This window comes from Octopus sinensis, linkage group LG1 (genome assembly GCF_006345805.1).
Source record: "Octopus sinensis linkage group LG1, ASM634580v1, whole genome shotgun sequence".
Lineage (NCBI taxonomy): Eukaryota > Metazoa > Mollusca > Cephalopoda > Octopoda > Octopodidae > Octopus > Octopus sinensis.
Window position 1 is genome coordinate 182,285,106 of NC_042997.1, and position 25,706 is coordinate 182,310,811.

The 25,706-nt window shown below is 32.2% G+C and overlaps 1 protein-coding gene and 1 long non-coding RNA gene across 15 annotated transcripts in view; one reads left to right on the forward strand and one right to left on the reverse strand.

Moving 5' to 3' along the window:
- LOC118765381 overlaps positions 1 to 7,500 on the reverse strand; it is a 16,016-nt gene extending 8,516 nt beyond the window's left edge. The window contains exon 1 of the long non-coding RNA XR_005001240.1: positions 7,368 to 7,500. This is a non-coding gene — a long non-coding RNA (uncharacterized LOC118765381). The remainder of the gene's footprint in view (positions 1 to 7,367) is intronic.
- The window catches only part of LOC115212040 (serine/threonine-protein phosphatase 2B catalytic subunit alpha isoform), a 169,830-nt gene extending 147,216 nt beyond the window's left edge, over positions 1 to 22,614 (forward strand). For 4 of the 14 annotated variants that reach the window (XM_036507309.1, XM_036507315.1, XM_029781194.2 and 1 more), the window contains 4 exons: positions 9,571 to 9,646; positions 10,245 to 10,342; positions 15,808 to 15,843; positions 21,736 to 22,614. In XM_036507309.1, the coding sequence (XP_036363202.1) occupies positions 9,571 to 9,646; positions 10,245 to 10,342; positions 15,808 to 15,843; positions 21,736 to 21,863 (338 nt within the window). In that variant the 3' untranslated portion in view covers positions 21,864 to 22,614. Of the gene's footprint in view, positions 1 to 9,561; positions 9,647 to 10,244; positions 10,343 to 15,807; positions 15,844 to 21,735 lie in introns of those variants that run through there. The other 10 variants (XR_005001230.1, XR_005001235.1, XR_005001238.1 and 7 more) reach the window with 5 other exon arrangements.
- Positions 22,615 to 25,706: the final 3,092 nt, after the last annotated feature.

Sequence of the window (25,706 nt, forward strand, 5' to 3'; positions counted from 1 at the left end):
GTGCACTGTCTCATGAAGAATCCAGTTCTTTATGCTCCACAGATCCAGTTGCTTTCACCAGATGTCCTCCTTCAAATGCTTCAAAACATCACAATAGAACTCTCAATTAACAGTCTGGCCCTGGAGGATGATTTCTCAATGCACAATACCACAAATGTCAAAAAAAACGATGTGCATGATCATGATTGAACTACTACTCTGTCGTGTCTTCTTCAGTTGTGGAGATGCAGGCCTCTTCCATTGTGATGACTGTTGCATCATCTCATGGTCGTACCTATAGACCCAACTTCCATCACTGGTGACGATCCTCAACATGAAGGATGGTTCATCAGTGGTACACAGACGGAGATCTTGACAGACTTCAACATGATGTCCTTTTTGCTGTGGTCAGCAGGTGAGGGACAAACTTGGCAGACACACGCCACATGTTCAATTCAGACATTAGGGTTGCCTGCACAGACCCATATGACAGACCAACAAGATCAGCAATTTTGTTGATTGACCTTCGATGATCCTCATGCACAAGCTGATAAATCTTCTCCACATTCCTGGGGGTGACACTCATAGCAGGTCTTCCAGGTCGCTCATCATTTTCCAGGGACATACTTCTGCTTTTGAAATGCCCATACCACTCAAAACATTGCATACAACCCATTGCCTCATCGCCATAAGCTTGTCAAAGTGTGCTCTGTAGCAGACTTTCCAAGTTTAATGCAAAATTTTATGTTGGCTCTTTGTCCATGACAAAAACACGAATTTCACAAGTTGTAAAATAAACAGTGATGTCACTCAGCACACTGCCTCATGAAGGTCACTGCTAGCTCCCACAGTGCACACAACCATGTACTACCATCTGTTGGTGTATTACAGAACTAGTCTGGGAACTTTTTGATACATATATGTAGATATGTAAATAATTCACACACATACATTTATACACAAGCATGAGTGTGTGGATCATATCATTTTAATGTTTTGTTTTGTTTTTTTCTATGCCTGAAATGAAACTTGGCCAGATACCCTTACTGTCACTGAATCAAACCTCTTAAGACAAGAGAAAGCTACAAATTCATATGCACATACACATCTATACACACACACACACACACACATTATGATATAAATATATACAATTATATATAAGTATACACACACACACACAAAGTGCATTCCAGTGTTTTAAGACCATTTCAAGAGACGTTTATTAATTTCTGAGAAGTACAAAACTCTAATCTCCTTCAAAGTAGGATCCTCTGATTTCAATGCACTTGTTGTAGCACTCCAGCCACTTCATGAAGGCTCCATTGATATCCTCCAAAGTGAAGGTGTCCAGGACCCTTGTCACAGCCTTATTCATCTTCTCAATGTATTCAAAACAACTGCCCTCTGAGGTTCTCCTTCAGCCTGGAGAACAACCAAAAGTCACAGGGAGCAAAGTCTAGACTATAGGGAGGGTGAGGGATAGTTTTGATGTCCATTTTTGTCAAGTAATTGGTTACCAAGAGAGAATTGTGACAAGCAGTGTTAAGTAGCTGTAGCAGGCAGTGTTTTATTGGGTGTCTTTACAGCCATCCCCTTCAATCTGGAATTTAAAAAAGTTGGCAGATCTACATATTAGATGTATAAAAAGGATATACTAAAATTTCAGTAATCTAGGACAGTTATAACTGCTTCTCCTAAAAAGTCTCAAAGCTTCTAGAATGCACTTCATATGTGTGTGTGTGTGTGTGTGTGTATAGTGTACTGTTCCACTAAGGTAAGATAAACAAAATGATCTTACCTTAGATTATATATACACACACACACACACATGTATGTATCATCATCATTTCACATCAATGTTCCATGCTGGTATGAGTTGGACAGTCTGACAGAATTTGATAGGACCAGACACTGCATCATGCTCTAGTATCTGCTTTGGCTTGATTTCTACATTTGGCTGCCCTCCTAATACCAACCGCTTTACAGTGTATACTGGATGCTTTTTTTCATGCCACTTGCACTATTGAGGTCGCTATGCAGCTTGCAAGAATATGAACCTCGAAGGAGCAGCTTTGTGCTTGGAGATGAGCAGTAAAAGTATAAGGAGCCACAGAACACACATGCACACACACACACACACACACATATATATGTATGCAAGGCTTCTCACAGTTTCTGTCCGCCATTTTCACTCACAAGAGTGAGCAAAACTCCTTGTAGGCTCCTGCTAACCACTACTACAATCCCTTTAAGTAGCTACAAATGGGTTAGCCAGCAAGTAGGTTAGCCTCTAAAAGTCATTGGTGTTGTCATATCTGGTGGCAATCCTCTGCTTAAGAGTCAGTTCCACTTATACCAACTAATAAACAATAACACCACTCTGTAAAATGTATAGCAGGAAGCAGCACATCAAGATATTAAGTTACCTTCGAACCAGAGCTCTTGAAGAAATATCTGCTTCAGAGTTAACTTCACGAAATTTACTCAATGTCCAGGTGAAGTGATAGTATTAGACTCTCTAATGAATTAGATATACCACCCTTAGCCAACAGAAAAACTATTACCATTGTTACTTTGGTATTGAAATAAATTAGCTCATGGTTTCTCTTCATATTTCCTGATCAGAAGTGTAGTGTCAAGTTTTTCATGGTCACATTATATATTCTTCAAAAATTAATTGAAAGAGATCATGGTTGGAATATGAGAAACTGCTTTCCTATTCACAGAATTTTGGAGATATTATTTTTTTAAAAATTGTGAAGGTTCCTTTCATGCAGATATTTCATTTGTAATAGTATTTTTGTCATATAGTTAAGTCCTGTTACTTACCAGAGAATGTTATTCTTTAAACAAAAATGAAATTTTATATAAGGTGTGTATATGTGTATGTCTGGACTTGGAGTGAGTATTACCTTGCTTGAAAATAGACGAAGGTTGGCAATGGGAAGAGCGTCCAACCAAAGAAATCTGCTTCAGTGAATTCTGTTTGACTCATGTAAGCATGGAAAAGAACAAAATTATATATATGTGTGTATGTCTATACACATACTTACACACAATATATATACTCACACACACACACATACATATTTTCTGTGGTGCTGTAATATCAGTTTTATTTGGAATCTAATTTTCATTTTCATACATTTGAAACGTTATCTAGTTTTGCTCTCTAACTCTAAGGAAAATTTATCTCATTCTCTTTACAAACATATTACTTCTCAATAAAAATTTTATTGATATGAATGTATAAATTCTCAGTGTTTCCATTAATGTGCGTAAAGTAAAAATCAAAATATTTGTTATCATCATCATTATTAATTCTCTTTTTTTACACATATCGATGATATTTTGTAAGCCAGTTCTTTGATATTAACATAGGATAAGTAAACTTTAATATTATCTTTATTCGAAGTCTTCTGAAGGAACACTATTTCACCAATTTATAAAGCTTTTTCTCTTTCAGCTGAGCTAGCATTTGTTTTTTGTGTTAATCACAGCTCCTTTCCACTTTACTTTTCATCTTTATCTTGTAAAATAAATCATCAGAGTTTATTCTCACTTAACAGTTTTTTTTTCTAATATGTAATTGTACTATCCACTTTTATTGTCATAACATGGTTTATTTTTTATTTATTGACTTTTATTTGTTTTTATTTTATTTTATAAATTTGCTGTTTTAGCTTACATTTTAATTTTTATGTTTATTCTAAGGGTAAATAATTTTCCACAACATTTTTTGTTTATTAATGTTAATAACAAAATCAGATCTAAAGTTTACACGCTCTTAGTTCCAAATGTATATTCTTTAAAACAATTATGTAATTATCAAATATTGTCTTAATCAATTAGAAAACACTAAAGATCACTTAACTGAATTTTGAGTTAATAAACAATATGATTTTTCACTATTGTGTTATTAATCTTCTAACTACTCTCATCATTTAAGAATGCCAAAATTTAAGTTTGATTTGGTTTTTCTCCATTACTAGATGTCATCGTAATATGCTGAAGGTTTTATATTTAACTTTGGGCAGTTAATATACATCCTTTCTTAGATAAAATACTGGTTTTGTCATAGTTCTCTCCCATATGGTCTAAACGAATACTAAAAACTAACAAAATACATACCATTTACACATTGGTACCCTATTGCTTGAGTTGGTGAACTGTACCGCTTCAAGACCTAACTACATTTGGGTGGACTGGGATATTGAGATACACAGCACAGCATTATTAGCTAGAATGCTTGTGACTTAACAATCTGATCAGCTGGAAAGCTGCTTATCATTAAATACATCTTCCCTATATTCAGGTTCAAACAGTTTTTTTTATTCCTTATGGGTCTCATACCAATCAAAATATTTTTCAATTTCTATGAAATATAAAAACGAAAATTGAAAGTATGCAAGTCAATTCCATTGGAATATGTTCCAACTAGTGCATTACTTAAATCTCTCATTCGGCTCTCCATAATAACTTATAAAAATAAGCAAAATGCTTTTGTTTCAAAACTGCAGCTCAGTCAATTATTATCTATTTTCATTAATGATTTATCATGATTAAAGCTTCTGAATAATGATAATCAAAATATTAACTGATCGATCTGCCCAGTTATTTCATCAGTTGACATTTCATGTTACTGCAGCTATTTTATTTAATCAGTCCTTCCCTTCTTTCATATCTCATTTAGTTCTCATGTCATTATGTCAATTCTAAAGCCCTCCCTGTAACTCTCCTTGTGTTACATCAAATAGCCTTCCATGTGACATATCCCTTATCATGTCCTGTCAGTACAATTGCCTTGTCATGCCCAGTATTGAACTGTGTTGCATTTAGACCCCTGCCCCCAATACATTATCCACTAGGCTTAAAACTAATGTTGTGCAGTTGATATCAATGTTTAACCCTTACAGGCTAACTTGTGAAATTGTATTTCTTTTTTTAAAACTTTTGCATTGTTTTCTGCTGTTTTCTTAATTGTTTGTTTATATTTGTTTTATGTTAAAGCTGCTTGTCTAAATAAATTCATGTTTTTTTTTTGTTTTTGTTGTTTTTTTAATAGGGATTTCCATTCTTATGTTTTCATGTTAATGGCATACTATGAATGTAACTGTACAGTTTTATATGTAATGAGTAATTCAGAGATGTTTATATCAATCAGATGTTTGTAAATAAGCAAAATAATCTTTACCCTATGGGCAGTTATGTAACATTCAAAATAATCATTGATACTCTAATTATGAGTAGCTGCTGTTATCTATTCAAACTGTACTATACCTGTTTTAGCATTAGTTGATCAGATCAGTAAAATATGCTTCTGTTCTTCATTTTACCTATGAAATGCTATTTGTTACGTAATAAATTCTAACAGATACTTTATGTTGCATTACATTTGTATTTGTATGTATATATGTAATGTGTGTGTGTGTATGTGTGTGTACACACTCACATATTCATATGTTTGTGCATGCATGTGCTCAGTATATAGTTATTAGCTGGTTTGTTAACTCATTGACAGCAGTAAACTATAATCTATCCATGATAGATTTGTATAAATTGTCCCAATATAATGAATAAATTACTAGAAGTTATGATCTTTAAAAGGGTGGAAGACAATATCAGTACCATAAGCTAGTTTGTAATGTTTTTATATTCAGTTCTTTTTTGTCACTATTTTAAGAAATCACTTCTTCTGTATATCATTTGTTGCTAGAAATAACTCTTGGGGAAAATTATATATGTGTATATATATATATACATACATACACACACACATATATGTTTGTATGTGTGTATATATATATACATATATATATATATATATGTGCGTGTGTGTATATAAATGTGTGTATGTGTGTGCATATACAGACACACGCACACCCTTAACCACTATTTCATCAGACTGTAAGAATGGAAAATTATGCAATGGATCTAAAATGTTGAAATGTTTTTGTTTTTGTTTCTTTATAACTGACGCACTTACTAATAATATGTTTTCCGTTATTTCCCTTTGCTTGCTGGGAATCTATATCAATATTTGGTAAGTACGATTATCTGTTTATTAAATATCTTTTTAGGATTTTTTTAATTAGCTAAGATTATTCTAGTCAAAAAATAACAGAACACTTAGGAGTATCATAAGTGATTGGTGATGTATTTTAGTATTTCTGTTTTAGCATTTTAGAATAGTTCTTTTTTTAAAAAAAAATAAGGATGCATTAATGAACAGTTGTTAAAGTATGCCAGTATTTATTTTATAATTCACTGAAGTGTAAAGTAAAATAAGACTCAGTTGTTATAAGGAAAGGCAATTTTGAATAAAACTGTTAATTTGCAGTCAAATCAGGTTAGATCTTGGTAAACAAATTAATCTTGAATTTAAGTTTTAAGTCACTGGAAATATTTTAAGCTCTAAAGATTTTGGGTTATTCATTTTTTGTTTATAATTTTAGTTACTTATAATCTAGAGGTTAAAGTTTCAATCATACATCTAAAGGTATATGGTTGAATAAACCAAAAATGTATATTCTAAGTTCAGTTTAAGCAGTACTAAACAATGATTTTATTTATAAATGCTTTTAAATCAGCATATAGCTAGCTACAATGTAACATGTCGCATGTAATTTTGAAGACCAACCATACATTAAATACAGATCTAAATTATATAACTCTGAATTTTATGAAGATCAGAAATGTTGATTTATATTAAGTGTTTAGTAAAATACTTAAAATATTTTATGAGAATGCTATATATATATATATATAGATATATATATATGCATGATTATGTGGTTAAGTTCTTCATCATAACTACATCGTTCTAGGTTTGAACTCACTGCCTTAAACTTTGGGTAGGAATCTAGGATCAATAAAAAAATCCTTATGCATGAAATTTTTAAGGCAGATATTTAGGGTGAAAAAACTGAATTCCAGAAGGAAGCAGTGGCAAACCACCCCTGCAATGCAGCTGAAGCACCCTTGTAGATGTGGTTGTTCCACACAGCTACTTGAAAGGTTCCATATATATTTTTCACTAATCTCTCCGGTTGCACTGTTTCAACCTCATAGTGATTTTAAATCTCTAATAAATAAGGGAGTAAGAATTGTATTTCTACTAAATATATTATAATGTACTTGTAAAACCTAAATCAAATTATCAGTCAAAATATAAAATAAAGGGGGCAAGAAATTCTATTTTTAATTTCATGAGGAACATTTTTCAGTTTATTCCCTTTTTATATGGATAAGGAAAGAAATTGTTCAACAGAGTTATTGCCCTTGTTTATATAGAAATGTATTTCAGCACCTTTTATCCAACTTTTCTAAAATGTTAAATCAAAATAATAAATAAATAAATAAATAAAAAAGCAAAAAACTCTTACCTATGTAGTGTAATTTAGGTTAGTTTTCATATTGAATCATAATTCTGTCCTGCAATATGTTGGGTTAGGTGGTGTGGTATTTAACCAAACTGCTTCACTCTCTAAACTGTAACTAACTTAATAACACAGCTTCTTTAAGCACTTAATAGAAATTAATATAAAGCATTATATGAGTTTTATATATATATGCATGCTTTATTAAATTTAGAAAGTTTATTAACCAATTAAAATTCGAATGGTTCATACTTTCTAAAGGCTTCTCATGTTTAGTGGAGAGAAAGTATATATTAGATGCTCTGACAAAATGAAGGGTTGAATAAATTTTCAGCTTTTGCTTTAGATATTGTCAGGGTAAAAGTTGATTGTTATATAAACATGCATACCAAAGTGACTACTTCATATCAATGCATCCACAGAATACTCCCAAATTATTTCATCACTTAGACATTACCTGCTGTATTTCCATCCCAATATCCTACAGACCTTTCACTCCTGCCTGTGTGCATGAAAGAAATCCCTATAAATACATGTAGGTAATCTCTGATTATATGTACTTTCTATGTTGATATTTACTCAGAATGTCCCCTCCCCCAATAAAAAAGAAAACAGTTATTATTGGCTATAAGAAAAGGTGAATGTTCGATTCTTTCTCTTAGATTAGTAATACTAATATATCTACTTCCCATACTAACTTAAGAGTCAGTAGAAAGTATGAACATCTCAGTATTGAACTGGTTAAAAAAATTGTCCTCAGTTTAAGCAAAAATGTAGTGTAAGTCAAGAGCTGTATTCCAATGTTATAGAGATGTAGATCATGTTTGTATAATTTTTCTTTGTTTTTTTTTCTTTTACTTTTTGCATATGTATTTTTGTCATTGTGATTCTGGAGCTTTGATTTTCAAATGGTAACATTTTAATAGACTTAACTAATTATTTCTGTTTATATATATATTCGACTTTCACAGTTGGTATAATATATAGTTTCTTTAAGATTTTCAAATCTATAAAATACTAAATGTCAGTTTTGAGGACTCACTGATGACTCCATCAACAATATTGAACTATTAGCTATGAACTTGTCTGCAGCCCAAACAAGTCTGTTACAGTCCACTGAATTGTAAAATAAATATCATTATTGATAATAGCTCACTACTATAAGAAAGGTGACCAGTGTATAAGCCAGTGTTGGAATAGCTTAAAATGTACAGTACACATCCTCCTGGGTTTGAAGCATGATAAATATGTTTATGCTGCAGTCCTGTTTAAACTAGATCTACATGTCCTCATATAAAAATGAATGAATCTGTTATTTTCACTCACATAGTGAAACACTGTGTTAATAAGTAAATGTAAGTTGCCAACCACTTGATATTTATAATTGATTAAACCCATTGTAGTAGAAATCTACAAATCTCACCCTACAGTGGAGTTAGCTGCAGAAAATGTATTGTTACTTTCCAGATATTTGTCATAGAAGTTAACAAGGTGGAAATATGATAATCCAAAATCTGAAATTCCTAATTATTCCTTGCTGGGAAAGTATTTAATATTAACAGTTTAATAAAACAACTGTGATAAGCCAGCTGCATGAATTTGCTGTAATGTTGGTCTTTAATATATATCTTGCATACATTGCCTGCTTTGATCAGCCTATATCATGTCTCCCCACAGTTACTTTTCATAAATAACACAAACTTTTTTTGTTTGTTTTTTTTTTCCCCTTTCTGAAAAATTCTGTGTATTTTACTGTGTGTCTATTCATTTCCCATAAATAATCATCACCATTTCATGAAGTTGGAATATTATCCAGCCATTTCAGATTGGGCCCTATTTAAACAGCTATGTAAGGGATAGAAATAGAAAGAAGTGACTGTTTTGTTTTGGGGTTTTTTTTTTTTTTTGGAGGTGGGTGGATTGAGAAGATACACAACCTCCATATGGACATGCTAGAAACATCAGATATGTCTTTTTCAAATCACTCTTCTCATCTTTAAGAAAAAAAAGGTATGGACCAGATATACTAAGTTTGAGGGAAAAGTTGGGATGGGCATGGCAGAAACATCTTTGATCATAGGTCTGCATGATCAGAGCTGACCTAAGGCTAAACAGCAACAGTTATTATGTTAATATTATACATTTTCATTTTGTTTCTGCATTTTTCAATATAAATGTATTTTCTTTTCTTTACTTACAGCACAACCAGTTGCTGCCAGGAAAGAGGTCATCAGAAACAAGATTCGAGCCATCGGTAAAATGGCTAGAGTATTTACTGTACTGAGGTGAGTATTATTTATACTTCTGATTTAGTGTCTTTATATTTCATTCACTAAGTCCAATGAATGAAACACTTACCAAGATTATTCTGTCTATTTATATATACATTAAATCTTTCAAGCTTAATCAAACAATCTTGTTGGCTCACTTATTTAGCTACATAACTTTAATTAAGGATTTCATCATTATATGTTAATGGGGCTCTTAATATGACTCTTTATTCCTATCATTACTTTCAATTAAATTAAGTTTTAGAACATTTCAAAATTTTGTTGGAAATTACTTTTCCTTTCATTCTGTATATCAAAGTAGTAGTAATATAGTAAGATCATATCAATTGGCTATGATTTCTCTTGCCTTGCAAAATAAGTACTATGTCAAGAAGAGAAATCATTTTTATAGTATGCACCATGATTGGTAGTAACTTGGCCCACAATTTGGTTTTAATTAGCAAGAACAGAACCTTTTTGTTACATTACTAATGCTCTTGAGTAATATATGAACACAGCCACAATTTTCCATATCTTTCCTTTTTAAGATTAATTTCTATGTAATAAATTACTTACTTTTCATTCTGACAACTCATTGTTCTTTTCTTTACAGGGAAGAGAGCGAAAGCGTACTGCAGTTGAAGGGACTTACTCCAAATGGTTTGCTACCTCTCGGAGCGCTATCTGGTGGCAAAGATACTCTGAGAAGTGGTAAGGCTGTCTTCATTCATAATTTAAGCATGAACTTGTTATTTCATATATATATATACATACTAGCTGTTTTTTCCGGTTTCACCTGGGTAGTTTGGTTGATGTTGCAGTAAAACCTGCTATCTTCTAAATATTTACCTCCTCTTTGTATTCAAACACCAAAAATAAAGGTTAAAAAATATTTTAAGAAAACAAAAATTAGCAAAAAAAGGAAAAAACCCAAATTAATAAAAATGTTAAGTTGCCAATAGCTGCAGTAACTGGAAGGTTTCAGCAAACACATGCGCACGCACACACGCACCTTTACATACACATATATATTCACACAGAGTTGAAACGCTGAAAAAAATAAATCCACAGAAAAATGGAAGTATATATATGAAACCAAAAACCACTATATATATATATATATATAAATTTGACATCACCCCTTCCTCATTCATAAATACAAGAGTATTATTATAAGAGATTATCTCAGTAACCATGGGAGCTATGAAAAAATACAAAGCCCAGCATCACCACTGGATCATTCTACACATCTGTGTAATTTTTCGTGCAATTCCACCCAGCTGTTTAACCGTGAATCCCAAGACAAGAAAGAATCGCCTATGTCAAATTTATATGTATAGATATATATATGCTTACATGTATTTAATTCAATGGCAGTGAGTGGTGAGTCCACTTTGATGCAAGATTTATTGTGATTGGACATTACTCAACAGATACAAGGTTCATTTCTCATTGGTAATTTTGTCTGCTTTTTTTCTATTTTATACTGTGCTTGTGAATATATTCAAATCTTAACCATTTATAAATATATTTTTGCAAGAAGAGGGATACAGTGACTTAAAAGTTTTGGCCTATTAGCCTTCACTAGAGAGTCCAATAAAGGCTAGCAGGTTGAAATTTTGAAGTCATTGTTGCCCCTCTTCGTGTAAAAGTATAATAAATATGTACACTATGAAAAGTACTGAATAATATATTTCAGTTTACTGTTAAACTGTTTTTATTATAACTCAACATAAAAACAAACATATATATATATAGACCCCTTATGGTCATGAATGACCATGGGATTGCTCCTGCAAAGTTCCCCTCAGAAGCACAAGACTGGGCAAAGTCGTTTATGGAAGACCAGCAGTCACCCATGCATACCAGCCTCCCCTCTCCATTCCACCGATGTTATCCAAGGAAAAGGGCAAAGGCTGATACAGTTTAGCACCAGTGACGTCATAACTTATTTCTACAGCTGAGTGAACTGGAGCAACGTGAAATAAAATGTCTTGCTCAAAAACACCACATACAGCCCAGTCTTGGAATCAAACTCACTACCTCATGATTGTGAGTCCGACACTCTAACCACTGAGCCATGCACCCTCAGTGATAATAGGGTAATAAAAATACAGAGTAAACAGTAAGAGAAAGGAAACTGCATTGGTGATTAATAATTATTGATTATAAACAACAGCACTGCTATTCCTCATAATAAATCAATTTATTCCACTGTTAAATCTTCCTAATAAAAATAAATATAGGTTATTGCTGATAACTGACTTTTCTGCTTCTGAGTAATCTTGTGTATCAGCTACTCTTCACATCAGACTGAAATTCTACTTTTGGCATGCCTTTTTTCATGCACATTTAAGTTCCTTTATTCTCCTTAACAAAACTGATTTCAGTTTACTGAATAAGTTTTGATTTACTGATAATACTTTGCTTTCCTCTGGATGCAACGTATAATTTAAATTTAAAATGAAACTAGCATATGACTTCTACTAATGGATAATAAAGAGTTAATTTTTCTCATCCATAACATTTTATAATGAGGACAATGAAAATATTGTGCGTTTATATGTATCTACATTATATATATACACACACACACACACACACACACAAGCTGGCAGAATCATTAGCAAGCCAGGCATAATGCTTAGCAGTATTTCGTCTGCCACTACTTTCTGAGTTCTAATTCCGCTGAGGTTGACTTTGCCTTTCAACCTTTTGGAGTCAATAAATTAAGTACCAGTGAAGCACTGGGGTCGATGTAATCAACTGGTCCCCTCCCCACAAATTTCATGCCTTGTGCCCTTAGTAAAAGGGATTATTATTATTTTTATTATTATTATTATCATTATTATTATATTATTATTATTATTAAGGCGGTAAGCTGGCAGAATCATTAGCTCACCAGGCAAAATGATTGTCAGCATTTCGTCTGTCTTTATGTTCTGAGTTCAAATTCTGCCATGGTTAACTTTGCCTTTCATCCTTTTGGGGTCAATGAAATAAGTACCAGTTACACACTGGAGTCAATGTGATTGACTAGTCTCCTCCCCCCAAATTCCAAGCCTTGTGCCTATAGTAGACAGGATTATTATTATTATTATTAAACTTAAGTTAATTTTTACATACTAGACTGATATGTTTTAATAATGTACATTATCATACAGTCTTACTTTCTCCTAGTCTAGTTCAGTAAAAGGCATTAATCAACATTAATATCAATAATAGTATCTAACAGTTTCCTCACAATGCCTACAGTTAATTTATATTTCTAGCCTTGCTCAGGATACTACAATAACACTACTTCAAAAAACAAAACTGTTTATTCTACCATGATTTGTTTACACATAGATTAATTTCATTCATTCATAGTGTCCTACACAGCATTTTTGATAATTTGAAATGTGAAGTATACCTTTTTCTTTTAATAAACATTCGATTTTAGGTTTGGTGTGAGAAATAAATAAAGTGGTTACTCAGTAGATTTTATCCCTCTATAGTCAGAAAACCTGGAATCAAAATGACTAGTGTTTAATCTTGTTAGAACTTGGTCAGCGAAAGAACACCCATCTTGTATTCACAGAGAGATTAGTAGCTAATGGTTATTTACTGGTGAGAAAAATCGTGTGGTTTGTATACACTGTAAATAGCTATAGGAACTACCAAATTTATGACTTGTTATATATGGCCATTTAGTAGATATTATGTATACCTTATAACTGGGCAACAAAAAGTTGAGGAAGCAACTACCTGTGACACAGCATCAAGCTAAATATGGTGTGTCTGTGTGCAGCAGATGAGATACATGAAGCTTGAAGCAATCAGCTGTTCTGAAAATCCTTCCCACCAATTCTGTAATTCTGTTAATATACAAAATATATGTGCTGTTGCATAAGTTTGAACTGTGTGAGAAGCACTATATATATATATATATATATGCCTCATCTGGCACCTGTGTCGGTGGCACATAAAAACACCATCCGAGCGTGGCCGTCTGCCAGCCTCGTCTGGCACCTGCCAGCCTCATCTGGCACCTGTGTCGGTGGCACATAAAAACACCATCCGAGCGTGGCCGTCTGCCAGCCTCGTCTGGCACCTGTGTCGGTGGCACATAAAAACACCATCCGAGCGTGGCCGTTCGCCAGCCTCGTCTGGCACCTGTGTCGGTGGCACATAAAATCACCCACTACACTCTCGGAGTGGTTGGCGTTAGGAAGGGCATCCAGCTGTAGAAACACTGCCAGATCTGACTGGCCTGGTGCAGCCTTCGGGCTCCCCAGACCCCAGTTGAACCGTCCAACCCATGCTAGCATGGAAAACGGACGCTAAATGATGATGATGATATATATATATATACAAGGTGCGGCAAATAAACTGTCATCTAAATTACGCAGAAATGAAAATAACACTGACATCTCATTTCAACAGTTATATGATATATCTACCAAAATTACATAAAAATATCTTGAAATACTAAAGAGTAAATTTATTCAATAAAATTGCCATTGGCTTCAACCACAGCCTCCAGACAACTTAGGAATCTCCTGCAACTCTTCTGGACACTCTCCTTGTTTATGTTGACAAATGCTGCCATAATCCTTGCCTTCAGTTCATCTTTGGTGTTACAAGTTTTGTCAGTCTCTCACTCATCTGCGCCCCACATAATAATCAAGGGGGTTGCAGTCTAGGGAGTTAGGTGACCAGATGTTAAGGGTAATGCAGTTTCAGAAATTGCCTGATATCCATGACTGGGTTCTCCTGCTTGTGTGGTATGATACAGAGTCCTGTTGTCAGACATAGGGTCTTCCAGCAACCACCCTATTGACCTAGGGCAGCACTACCTCTTCCAGACACTTGATGTAGGCCTCCGTGTTGAGTTTGAGGCCATGTGGGAAGATGAATAGAGGCATAACATCGCCTTCCCTAGTGATCTCTCCAAACACCATGATGTTGACTGGGTGTTTCATTTTTATCATTTTCAGTACATATCCTCAGACTGACACCCAAACACTCTGAAATGTTTGTATTGGAGCTTCCAGTGCAAATGCCAAGCAGTACAGCATGTCATTTCCAAATTTCTGGCAGAGTGAATTGCATCATGGTGCTGTTTTTCTTACAGACAGTGCCCATCTGGCCCTACTATACTGTACAGTTAACAAAATTAAAAATACGAAATGCCAACGATTTACCCATCGTACCCTATATATACATATATATATATATGGGTTGGACAGTTTTACTGAAAACTGGTAATCTCCCTGACTTACCAGTTTTCAGTCAAACTGTCCAACCCACCCATGCCAGCATAGAAAACAGGCATTAAATGATGATGATATATATATATATGTATATATATTGCATTATTTGTTCAAAACTAAGAATTTCAAAGTTTCCAGGGTTACTCACTGTAATGTTATCCTTCTGTTAAAGGACACACATTGCAAGAAACTCTAACATCTGAATGAATCATCTTTTATCAAAATGAACTAAGCTCTATCACATGTAACAAGTACTTTTTATTCTGTTTGTATATTCTCACATAAATATATTGCTTTATATATATTTTATATTTATGAAATTGTGTAAAGTTCTCTTTCAGTATATATTGTTTAATTCTTTTTCCTTTCCTTTTTTTAAAAAAAAATGTTTTTGTATTGTTGTTTGCGATTTTACATTGTTTTAATTTCAGAACTTAGAAATATCCTTTTATGGTTATAAAAAAAATAGAAACATTTAAAAACCAATATTAGCCTTAATGTTTCTCATTTTGGTTTTCACCGACAACCAAGGGAGCCTCTACATAGCTGTTCAACTTGCTAGAAATAGCAAACAAATCTCCCTCAAGTTACACTATACCATCTTAGAAAAAAAGTGGCACATTGGATGATGTGGTCCTGGGTGCATTGTGCCTGGGAAGAAGACAGGATGGTCACAGCAAGAATGCCTTTGGTTATAGGTCTGTTTGATCAGACCTGAGGCTAAACAATAGCGACAACGATCTCCAAAGAATTTCAATCGTTCATTAGCTGTATTCACTTTAGTATTTGCTATATAAATCAGTACTGAGTTGGGGTACAAACACACTTATCTCAACTATGAAGTATTTTTCTTTTCATAGTCAGAGTGGAATATTTAATTTTTTCATTTCAATTTTTTAAATGTCTTTTTTATTCATTCAGCTATCGATAATCCGAACGAGGAACCAGCTATCAAAGGTTAGTTTTCTATTTAGGATTGTATAGTTGAGAGACACTGGCATGTGCACGGCAGTCATAGGTAACTGTTTGTTTATTGGGGGTGCAAAGAGCAGCAACAAAACAATGGTGCAACACTTAAGTGCAGCAGGTTTGGGTCTAAATATCTCCATTATTTTTCTCTTCAATACACTGCATAATATAAAACATCTTCATATTTTAATCAACCATGCTATCTAGCACAATCAGAAAATAAGTCACTACTGCTAATTGTGAATAACGTATTTTTTCCTACAATTCCTCACATAGTTACATTCAGGGAAGCAGTACATGGTAATCTAAATGAGGAATTTGAAGATCAATGCCAATTAACTATATCCTTGCAGCTTTCACTCTGGCTTTTCCATCCTAAAAGAAACTTTGGAGAAGATATTTCAGCCACTGCTTCAATTTCCATTGCCACTAAAATCTACTCCTAAAATCACTACATTGGTCCAAGAGGCATTTAGAAACCCATTGTTTAAAACATTACAACAAACTAGACATAATGGCTTTATCACTTAAAATAAATAGCACTCCAAAATGGGTTATTAGAATGTGTGAGGATTAAGTTTGAAATTGATACAAAGAAAAATATTTGAAATTTATAAATTTACCTTTTATACCTCCTGGCACATTGCTAAAATTTACTCTAGGCTAAATATATCTACTAACTGCTTTATAAATATATGTAGAATAATTTCCTAAATAATAATTTTTTTAATTATTTCTGTTTAAAAGAAACACGAGAAAAATAAAATAAATACTTTTACTATATATTTTAACATGTTTTAATATTAGTTCTACTAAAATCTAAAAATTATGATATTTATGATGTAATTCACTCTAAAATATGCTATTTACATTTCTCAGCTTAATAATAAAATACTGCCAAAGTTGGAGAGACAATTTAACTTCATTGAGATTTTACCACATTACTGAAGGCTCCAAATACCCAGTGATTATATAAACCTTGAAATTCTAAAACATCGATGTAATGAAGTAAACAAACTAGTTGCTGTGATGAATTTCTCTAGCATTTTGTATAACCATCATAATATCATACAAATGCATTATAATATGGATAAAATGAAAATGTAGTTGAACTTTAAAAATTTATGAGCCAAAATTTAGCTTTGACTCTAGATAGGCCATTATATAAATGCCCATCCCATCAATTATTAATAAACCATTTATTTAATCATTTAAATATTATATAATCTTCCCAACTTTTAAAGTTTTTTTTTTTTTTCGTTTCATTTTTATTTTTTTGTTTCTTATTATTCACTATAATATACTTTCACTACACTAAACAAACTTTGTATTCTTTTATTGGCTGCTATTCAGTTCATGTTTCCTTGTTCAGTGCAAGATAAAACTATATGAAATAATTTAAACACTTATACTTTACAATATGAAAGTTATGTTAGAACCCATAATATGTTTAAAATATATATTCAAAATAGTTAATTATTGAGTAGGACATTTTAAGGGTTAAGGATGTTGTTTGTGTGGGTCTTTTTTTTTATTCTGTATTCACAAAAAAAATTATTAGCATTTATGTTAATTACTTTAAATATTTCTAAATCCTAATTATTTTTTATATAAACTAATTCGAATTAAGACTACTAATTTTGAAAAGCTCTAAAACAAAAACTGCTAGATTTTTAACTTAAATTTTATTATTTTAATGTTTTGGTTTTTTTTTTTTATTTTGCTAATTCAACATTTATTATTATGTTACTTTGGCAAAGAATACCCAAGAAGCACTTTTAAAATCCCTATTTGATGTAATAGTTCATATCAAAATAATTCTCTATCGGTAAAATGTTCAACCTACATATGAACTTGAACTTAAAGGATGTTTTTTCAACAGTTCAAATCAGACATAGTAGATAATATATTAATAGATCAATATGAATAATAGACTGTCCAAGTTGGCATGATTATTATACTAGAGAAGATTAGTCTTCTCAGAATCAGGATTCTAAAGTACTCAGTTAACTTCAAATAGCAACAGCCTAATGTTATTTCTGTATATAATGGTTTGTTGGTTACAGAGATTACTTTAAATCTCACTACATGTTTGACTTGGCAAAAGTCTTATTCATGTAGTGCATTCTGCTAACTAGAGTTAGTAAGTAATCAGCCATCTAATTGTTTAATTGCTTCACATGTTTTTACTTTTACATTATTCAAATAACAACGGTTCAGACTGATTCTTTGGTTTCCATTTGCTTATTTAAATATTTATTTGGCTTTGCTTTTAGCAAAATTCATCAAATACAAGTAATTAGATTAATTGTTCCTTAAAAAAAAACTGTCATTAGCTTTCATATAGTACCTGCTTTCTTTTGTGTTTCATCACGATTGCTGCTTCTGCTGCTGCTAGAAACTAATTTTTTTTTGTTGTTTTTGTTGATGTCTTGACTGTAGAAATAACTGTTGTTTATAGCTTCCTGTCTGGTTTTAGGCTGCTTTCCAAATTCAGTGTTGTCACACTGTAAGGGTTTCGATTTTAGAGGAATTGATTGCTATAAAATCAACTGAAGTACAATGTGTGCTTGCTTGTTAGAAAATATTAGCAAATGTTTCAAGTAATTCCAAAAACATGTCGAACTAGATAAAAAAATAAAAATAGATTAGCTTATTTAAAGTTGACTGAGTTTTCAAATTTCAAAGAATATGTCTGTAAAAGCTTCTTGAAACTACAAAAAATGTTTTATTTTTTATTTACCTATTTTTATGGAATTGCTATTATGATGATATCTGCTCATATATCTTCATATTGCCTGGAAGCATTTATAAACTCAATCAAATTTAAATAAAGGCCCGAAACAAGAAGCATTAGAACCACAACATCAGGCTAGCTGTGTTTTGCTCGCTCTCTCTCTCTCTCTCTCTCTCTCTCTCTCTCTCTCTCTCTCTCTCTCTCTCTCTCTCTCTCTCTCTCTCTCTCTCTCTCTCTCTCTCTCATCAACATCATCTCAAACTTCTCCAAGTAGCTAAATATTTCTGTGACAGTCAGATTACTATTTACATTGCATCGACATGCAATGTAGCTACTCTTTCTGTTGCACCTTTTCACACACACATACCATCTGGAACTGATTGCCCTCCAATTTAGAGTCTCTTATCAGTCGATGTCAGTGAAATAGAAATCTGATGACTGACAAGCTGAGTGTGCAACCTAGTTTCTGTTCTTCATTGGAACCATTTTCTTCATTATGTTGTTAATGCTTCTTGGAGAAGCATAACCATCACAAGTTCATGTTTCCCATCCTTAAAATTTAAGGTTTCAGTTCTATAAATGTGGTTATTGTCAGTAGTTTGAAGTGGAATGGGCTCTACCAGGTTGATCTGCTTTTTCAACATAATAGGAAGAGAGCAAACCAATAGAATTAGGGACGTTAGTTACAACTGCCTATATCTCGTCATCTTTTTGTTTTTTCCTCTGTGTGCCATATAAAGCGAATAGTGAATTTTTTGCCGTGTGATGTCAAAATTATTTTTTGTATTGCTTTCTTTTGTTAAAGTTGGGAAAATTATAACATTAGATACCACAAAAGCCAACTTCCAGCATGCATCAGTATTTGAATACTCTAAATGATTCAAATTTATTATGTGTAAATTGCAACATAACCATTCATTTAAGAAAACATCTTGACAAAATATATTTCTGTCTCAAAAATATGTATTTAGTCAAAAGATTTTACTATCAAAAGATATTTTCAAATTTAGACCAAATAATATTAATGTCTTAATATTATTATTATTAAGTTTCTCTTATGCTTTTTAACTTCAACTTTAGCATATCTACAACATCATCCCAAGTGTGTGGCTCCTTATAAAATGTGGTAGCATTGTAGCCATTGCTGTAACAACAAACTGTTACTGTTTAAATCCCAAGTTTATCTGGTTTTCTCAAAGATGTCTGCTAGGTGGCTAGAGATTACTGGCACTCTGAAATTAATACACACATTTCCAGCTTCATTATTCACAACAAAAATCTCACTTGAGCTGGAGACAGTCACAGTAAACTGGAAGTGACAAATTTTAAAGCAGATTTAGTTCCTCAGATATTAGTACTGACTCTGTCTTCAATTTATTATTAAAAACAAAAATTAATATTTATTGTAGGCTTTGATTCATTAACTTCAAATCATTGAATTACAAAAATAATACACTAAAGTTTTAATTAAACTTGCTGGGAGATTGGTAGCACGTATTATTAGACTAGATGTTTTGTTTTGTTTTGTTTTTTTTGAGACCTAGTCTATAAGGTGTTCTAAGAGCAACTTTTGTATCAAATAATTGCTTTTATTGTTTTTCTACATTGGTTTGTTAGTACAGATTGAATGTTAGAATTTCTGTCTCAGTATATGTTGGTTATTTTCTGTGTCCTCTGTTTCGTACCTGAGAATTGTGTTCTTTTGTGCTGATATAGAAGTAAAACAAAGAATGTGATTATCCACATGCATCTGTTTTGGTTCAACATATATACTCACATGTACATGGACATGTACACAATCATCAGCTAAAACCATTTGGAATTGATTTTGATTGTATTAAACATTTCATAAATTCTATATCATATGACCATCAAACATGAACTTTTGGATATTATCTCATTGATCATTACAACATACTGTACATTTATATAACAACTACTTTGACTTATCTAAAATCATTTCACTTACTGAAATTGATACATAGCTGAAAAATGATTGCATGAACATTAGTCAACAGAAGCAAATAATTTGAAGTTCTTGATTACATATAAATCATTTGAATAAAAATTGGCATCTGCCACGTTTGGCATCATCCGAACATGGCCGATGCCAGCGCCGCCTTGACTGGCTTCTGTGCCGGTGGCACATAAAAAGCACCTACTACACTCATGGAGTGGTTGGCGTTAGGAAGGACATCCAGCTGTAGAAACACTGCCAGATCAGACTGGAGACTGGTGCAGCCTCCTGGCTTCCCAGACCCCGGCCGAACTGTCCAACCCGTGCTAGCATGGAAAACAGACGTTAAACGATGATGAAAGATTTTCTTAATAAACTAAAATGGAAATATTAATGCAAAATCTTCTCATTGATTTGTGTACTTTTACAGCTTCAATGAGAGTCTCTAATGACCTACAGTAAGATTTTGAAGTGTGAATAATATATTTAGGGACTGAGATGTTATTGTCTTCAGATAAACTGCCATCAGTATGTATTGCTGATATTCTTTTATAAATATGATGGCTGTTGGTGTGAAAATAGATCATAACACACTTTGACTAAAATAGGAAGGTGTGACTGAGAAGAATTGAAAGTTTTTATAGAGAATTTACTTCAAAAAAAATGTCAGCTCCAAAAATAGCAGAAATACAATCTCGACTAATCCATTCCAATATGAGAAAATGGATGCAGTATTATTGATGCAATCAAATATTCATCTTGTTAGTATTAACAATTGCTGAGAAAGCACGCATACATAAAAACTCATTAAAAGTATATTTACAATACCTGAATGTTTAAGCATATTTTTTACAGACTTAAAAGAAAAACATTTAATCAATTTGATCGTTAGTAATCAGAATTGTTAAAAAAAGTGCAATGATTTTAGTTAATAAAGTCAAACACATTAGAAATATTCACACTTTATCAAAACATCTTTTACATTTTTCTTTTACTTGGATTGGTTTAAAGTTTCCAAAATATTCATTCATTCATTACTTTGTTTTTTGTTGTTTTTTTTTAATTCATGTTATCTTGTTTATTTTCCAGCTGTTGGTTCTTACAAATTTGTATATGTATGTGTTTCATAGAATTTGTTATTATTTGGTTATTTTTATCCTTTATTTTTTTCTTTATTTCATTGCAGCCCTCAGCGGTTTTTCTCCTACCCACAAAATAAGTGGGTTCGATGAAGCCAAGAGTTTGGATAAATTGAATGAACGCATGCCCCCGAGAAGAGATGCAGTCAATACCAATAACAAGGAGAAAGCGTAATGGGGGACAAAAACCCTCTTCTCTCCACCAAGGCTGTTATTCTTCCGGGCTGGAGTCTACCATCACATGCAGGGGAACGAATGCTGAGCTCTGTGTGCAGGGTCCAGCTGTGAACAGCTCTGTTGATCTCACCTTGTACGATTTGCTACCTGGGATGTATGATTATATCAGAATTCAATGTATACATATTTTATACCTATTTAATGGTTCTTTACCCCTCCCCTGCTGGCAACCTGCAAATACAATTGGTAAATGCTGTTTTGTGATGTGATGTTTCTTTCCTTTTCTTCAATAAAAAAAATGCTTCCTTTCTAGTAAAAAAAAATTTAAAAAGTTAATAAATTATAAAACTATCTGAAAAATAAAATGTAAAAATTTAACATGAAAATTCATTATTAAATATGGTAATTTACTGAGGTGAAGTGAGTTCAAACTTTTCGAATGCCACTAGGAAAGTTTAAAGTTTTCTTCAACTCTTTTATACCAGTTGTGTGGCAGTATTATTTATGAGGGAAGTTCATGAGCAGATGTTGCCAGGGATATTCCCAATATCAACATCTGGACTTAAATACTGCCTTGTCGTTGTATGCAAGCCTCTCATTGGGGTAGAATTGATTCTTTCATCTTTTTACAAAATTTCCGAAACAAACACATTCTTTTAGTTTTAGCCCAATCTTTATTTTGAACTGTGGGCTAAAAAAAAATTATAATGATGATGTGATGATGATGATGATAAAGATGATGATGATGATCAGAACTTCTTACATAGGCATTGAAGCCTTACTGTTAATTGAAGTAACATTATGGAAATGTTGCTCAATACTAAATTTGTTATATTAAATTTAAAGATACTTTATCTGGCTTGTTTTAAATAGAATATGTTATCGAAAAAAACCTAACATATATATGTATATATATATACATATATATACACATATATACATATATATATATGTGTGCGTGTGTGTGTCTGTCTGTGTGTATATATATATACATATGTATATATGCATACATATATATATATATATATATTTAAAATCATGGAATATTTTTTTTAACATTTTCATTATATTTGGAAATGTAATTCATTTAATTCAATTAAAAGCCTATTTAAATTAAATCAACAATTAATGATTTTAAAAGTGTAAAAAAAAAGATTAAGAAAATAAAACCTCAGCTTAATAGTTTTTCCAGGTGACCCTTAACTATGGGTTGGTTTTGTTTTGAAATTTGAAATTTTTTATTTATTTTTTTTTTTAATCAGTGATTATTGAGTGCTTGCTACAAGGTCATCTAAACCCTCTCTTGTATTTACACCCTAACACATCTAGGGTAACTACTACTCTGCTCAGTCAACATTCTCTTCTGTACTGAGACAGAGAGTATCATTTTTAAATGAGTATTTAAAAATTATTAAAAAAAAAAACTATATAAATTGTTTAAAACGGAAAAAAAGCATTATCATTAAAAAAAACAGCAATGTTAGTAAGTTATCTCCCCTTGACACTGTTTACTTCTGCTTTCACTGGGATTGTTGAAATTTTTGGTATTTTGTATTCGGGAAGAAATAAGTTAATTCTAATCCGTCATGTAAATTAAGTTGTCCTGTCTTTCACAATCTTTTAAAAGTACCCACCCTTATTTTTGTAAGCTGCACATTTCATTGCAAGTTCATCACGAGCCCTGCTCCAACCACATACAGATACAGCATTGCCAATATACTGACCATAAAAAGCACTATCACCTAGCTGTTAAATAATACCGCTGTTACAACAACTATTTACCAGTCAATATCCTCTATACATGAACAACAGCTACCATCAATTGCACACTGCGTTTTTTGCTGCCCACTACAACTTTGCTTGCTACCACAGGTTTGGGAAAAACCAAGACCATGCTACAATGAATGATGTGCATTTCTACAATGAATGAAGAAACTTAATCAAGCCAGTGATGTCTTCCTGGTGTTTCGTTTTGTTATAACTACTACTACTACTTCTACTACTACTATTATTGCTTGATATTCAGCCCCTTTCTGTAAATCAATGGTAATCAAAAGTAAGCCTCTCCAGAAGAAATAAGTGGAAAAAAAAGCAAAAGAAATTTAAAAAAAGTTTAAATAGTTCTAAGAAAGAAAAAAAGTGGTTAAAACATCTGTGCAATGATTATTCTGGAGGACTACAACAATGACTTATTTCTGAAGTTACATTTTCTATCCCTCTAAGTCCATCACACATCCTGATTAACCTTAAACCATTATTCTGTTTTCAGAGTATATAAAAGTCTGTTAGATCTGTTACTAAACTGTTTCAAGTTTTATTTTATTACTGTTTATATTATTGTTGTTATTTAAATAACTTTTATTTTACTTGTAGAATATTTTAGTAACAAACTCTGTGTGTGTGTGAGACTGTTGGGGCGTATATGTGTTTTAAATATTTGGGACATTTAGACAGTTAATATCTATATTATGTTTTGTTTGAAGTATTTAAGCTTACTTTCTAACAATTAGGGTTATAAACTAAAAAAATAATGCTAGACCAGTGACAAACTTTACATTGTTGAAATTATAGCATTGATTATCATTATTGATAAGTTTACATATTGATGAGTTCAGCTACCCATATGTATACAAACACACACTCACATAAACATATGGGGACACACACACATACATACATATGCAAAGAGTTACACAATGAATTGGGAATTTATTTAAAATTGAAGTAGTTTCCCTTGCAAGCTTTGTATACATTAACTCTGATCTTTGGGCATTGATGCAGTTTTAATTAACATGGTGGTGTTAACCTATAGCCGACAACTGATAGCATTCCCTGTATCAGAAAGGCAAACAGCTGTGATGTAATAAATAAAAAAAAGAAAGAATATTAGTAGGGTAAAGATGTCTAAAATCAGAATAAGAATTTTCTTATATCTAGGGAAAAATATATCCAAGAAGACTTATTCCCTGGCATATATGTAAATAAATCAAAAGTGAACCTGTCTGTGATATACATATACTAGCATACACTTGTCTGTGTGCAGGTTGTGTATGTATATATGCATATTAGAATATTGAAAGTTACATTTCAGTTAAAAATTGACAAAGTTAAATGGTTAATCTACCGGATTTAGCTGAGAAATTCACCTAGCAGATAATACTGAGAAAAACAATGATGTAGTGCAGTGGTAACTTTGTTTTTATTTTAGATTTGTTTGTTATTTTTCGGGGTTTTCTTAGTTCTTTTTTTTTTATTTATTTGTTTCTGTTTTGTTTATGTTTTTTTTTTCTTTTTTGTGTTGACTCAACTCTAACCACATGACATGAAATCTAACCAACAACTCAGATTCAACAAACACAAAAACTGGCAGAAAAGTTGTTGATAATGTCTTGTTACACATGACATATAAACAGTACATCAAGTCCTCTGCTTCCTGCCCTTAGCCTCCTCCTCCTCCTCCTCTAAGCACTATTTGTTGAATTTTTTTATTAAAAATAAAAATAAAAAATAAAATCTTAAAAAAAAAGTTGTTCTTTTGACTATCACTAAGAATTGTTGAAGACATTTTAATTTGTTGATTATTTCTCCTCCTCCTTCTCTTTATTGTTCCTCTTACTGAAGACACCTTGATGTACTGTTTTCGATATTACCTGTCTAAAAATTCCAAGACAGACTACAGAGCTTGGTAGACACTGGTACTAAGTACCATGGAAGCAATTAAGCTACCAATTATTTAAGTAATCCTGACTACCTACACATTACCCTTTTCAAGGTCTTTTGACATATTTTATCTGCACATCAATATACATCAGTAATTGAGAGAATGAACATTTTTCTACTT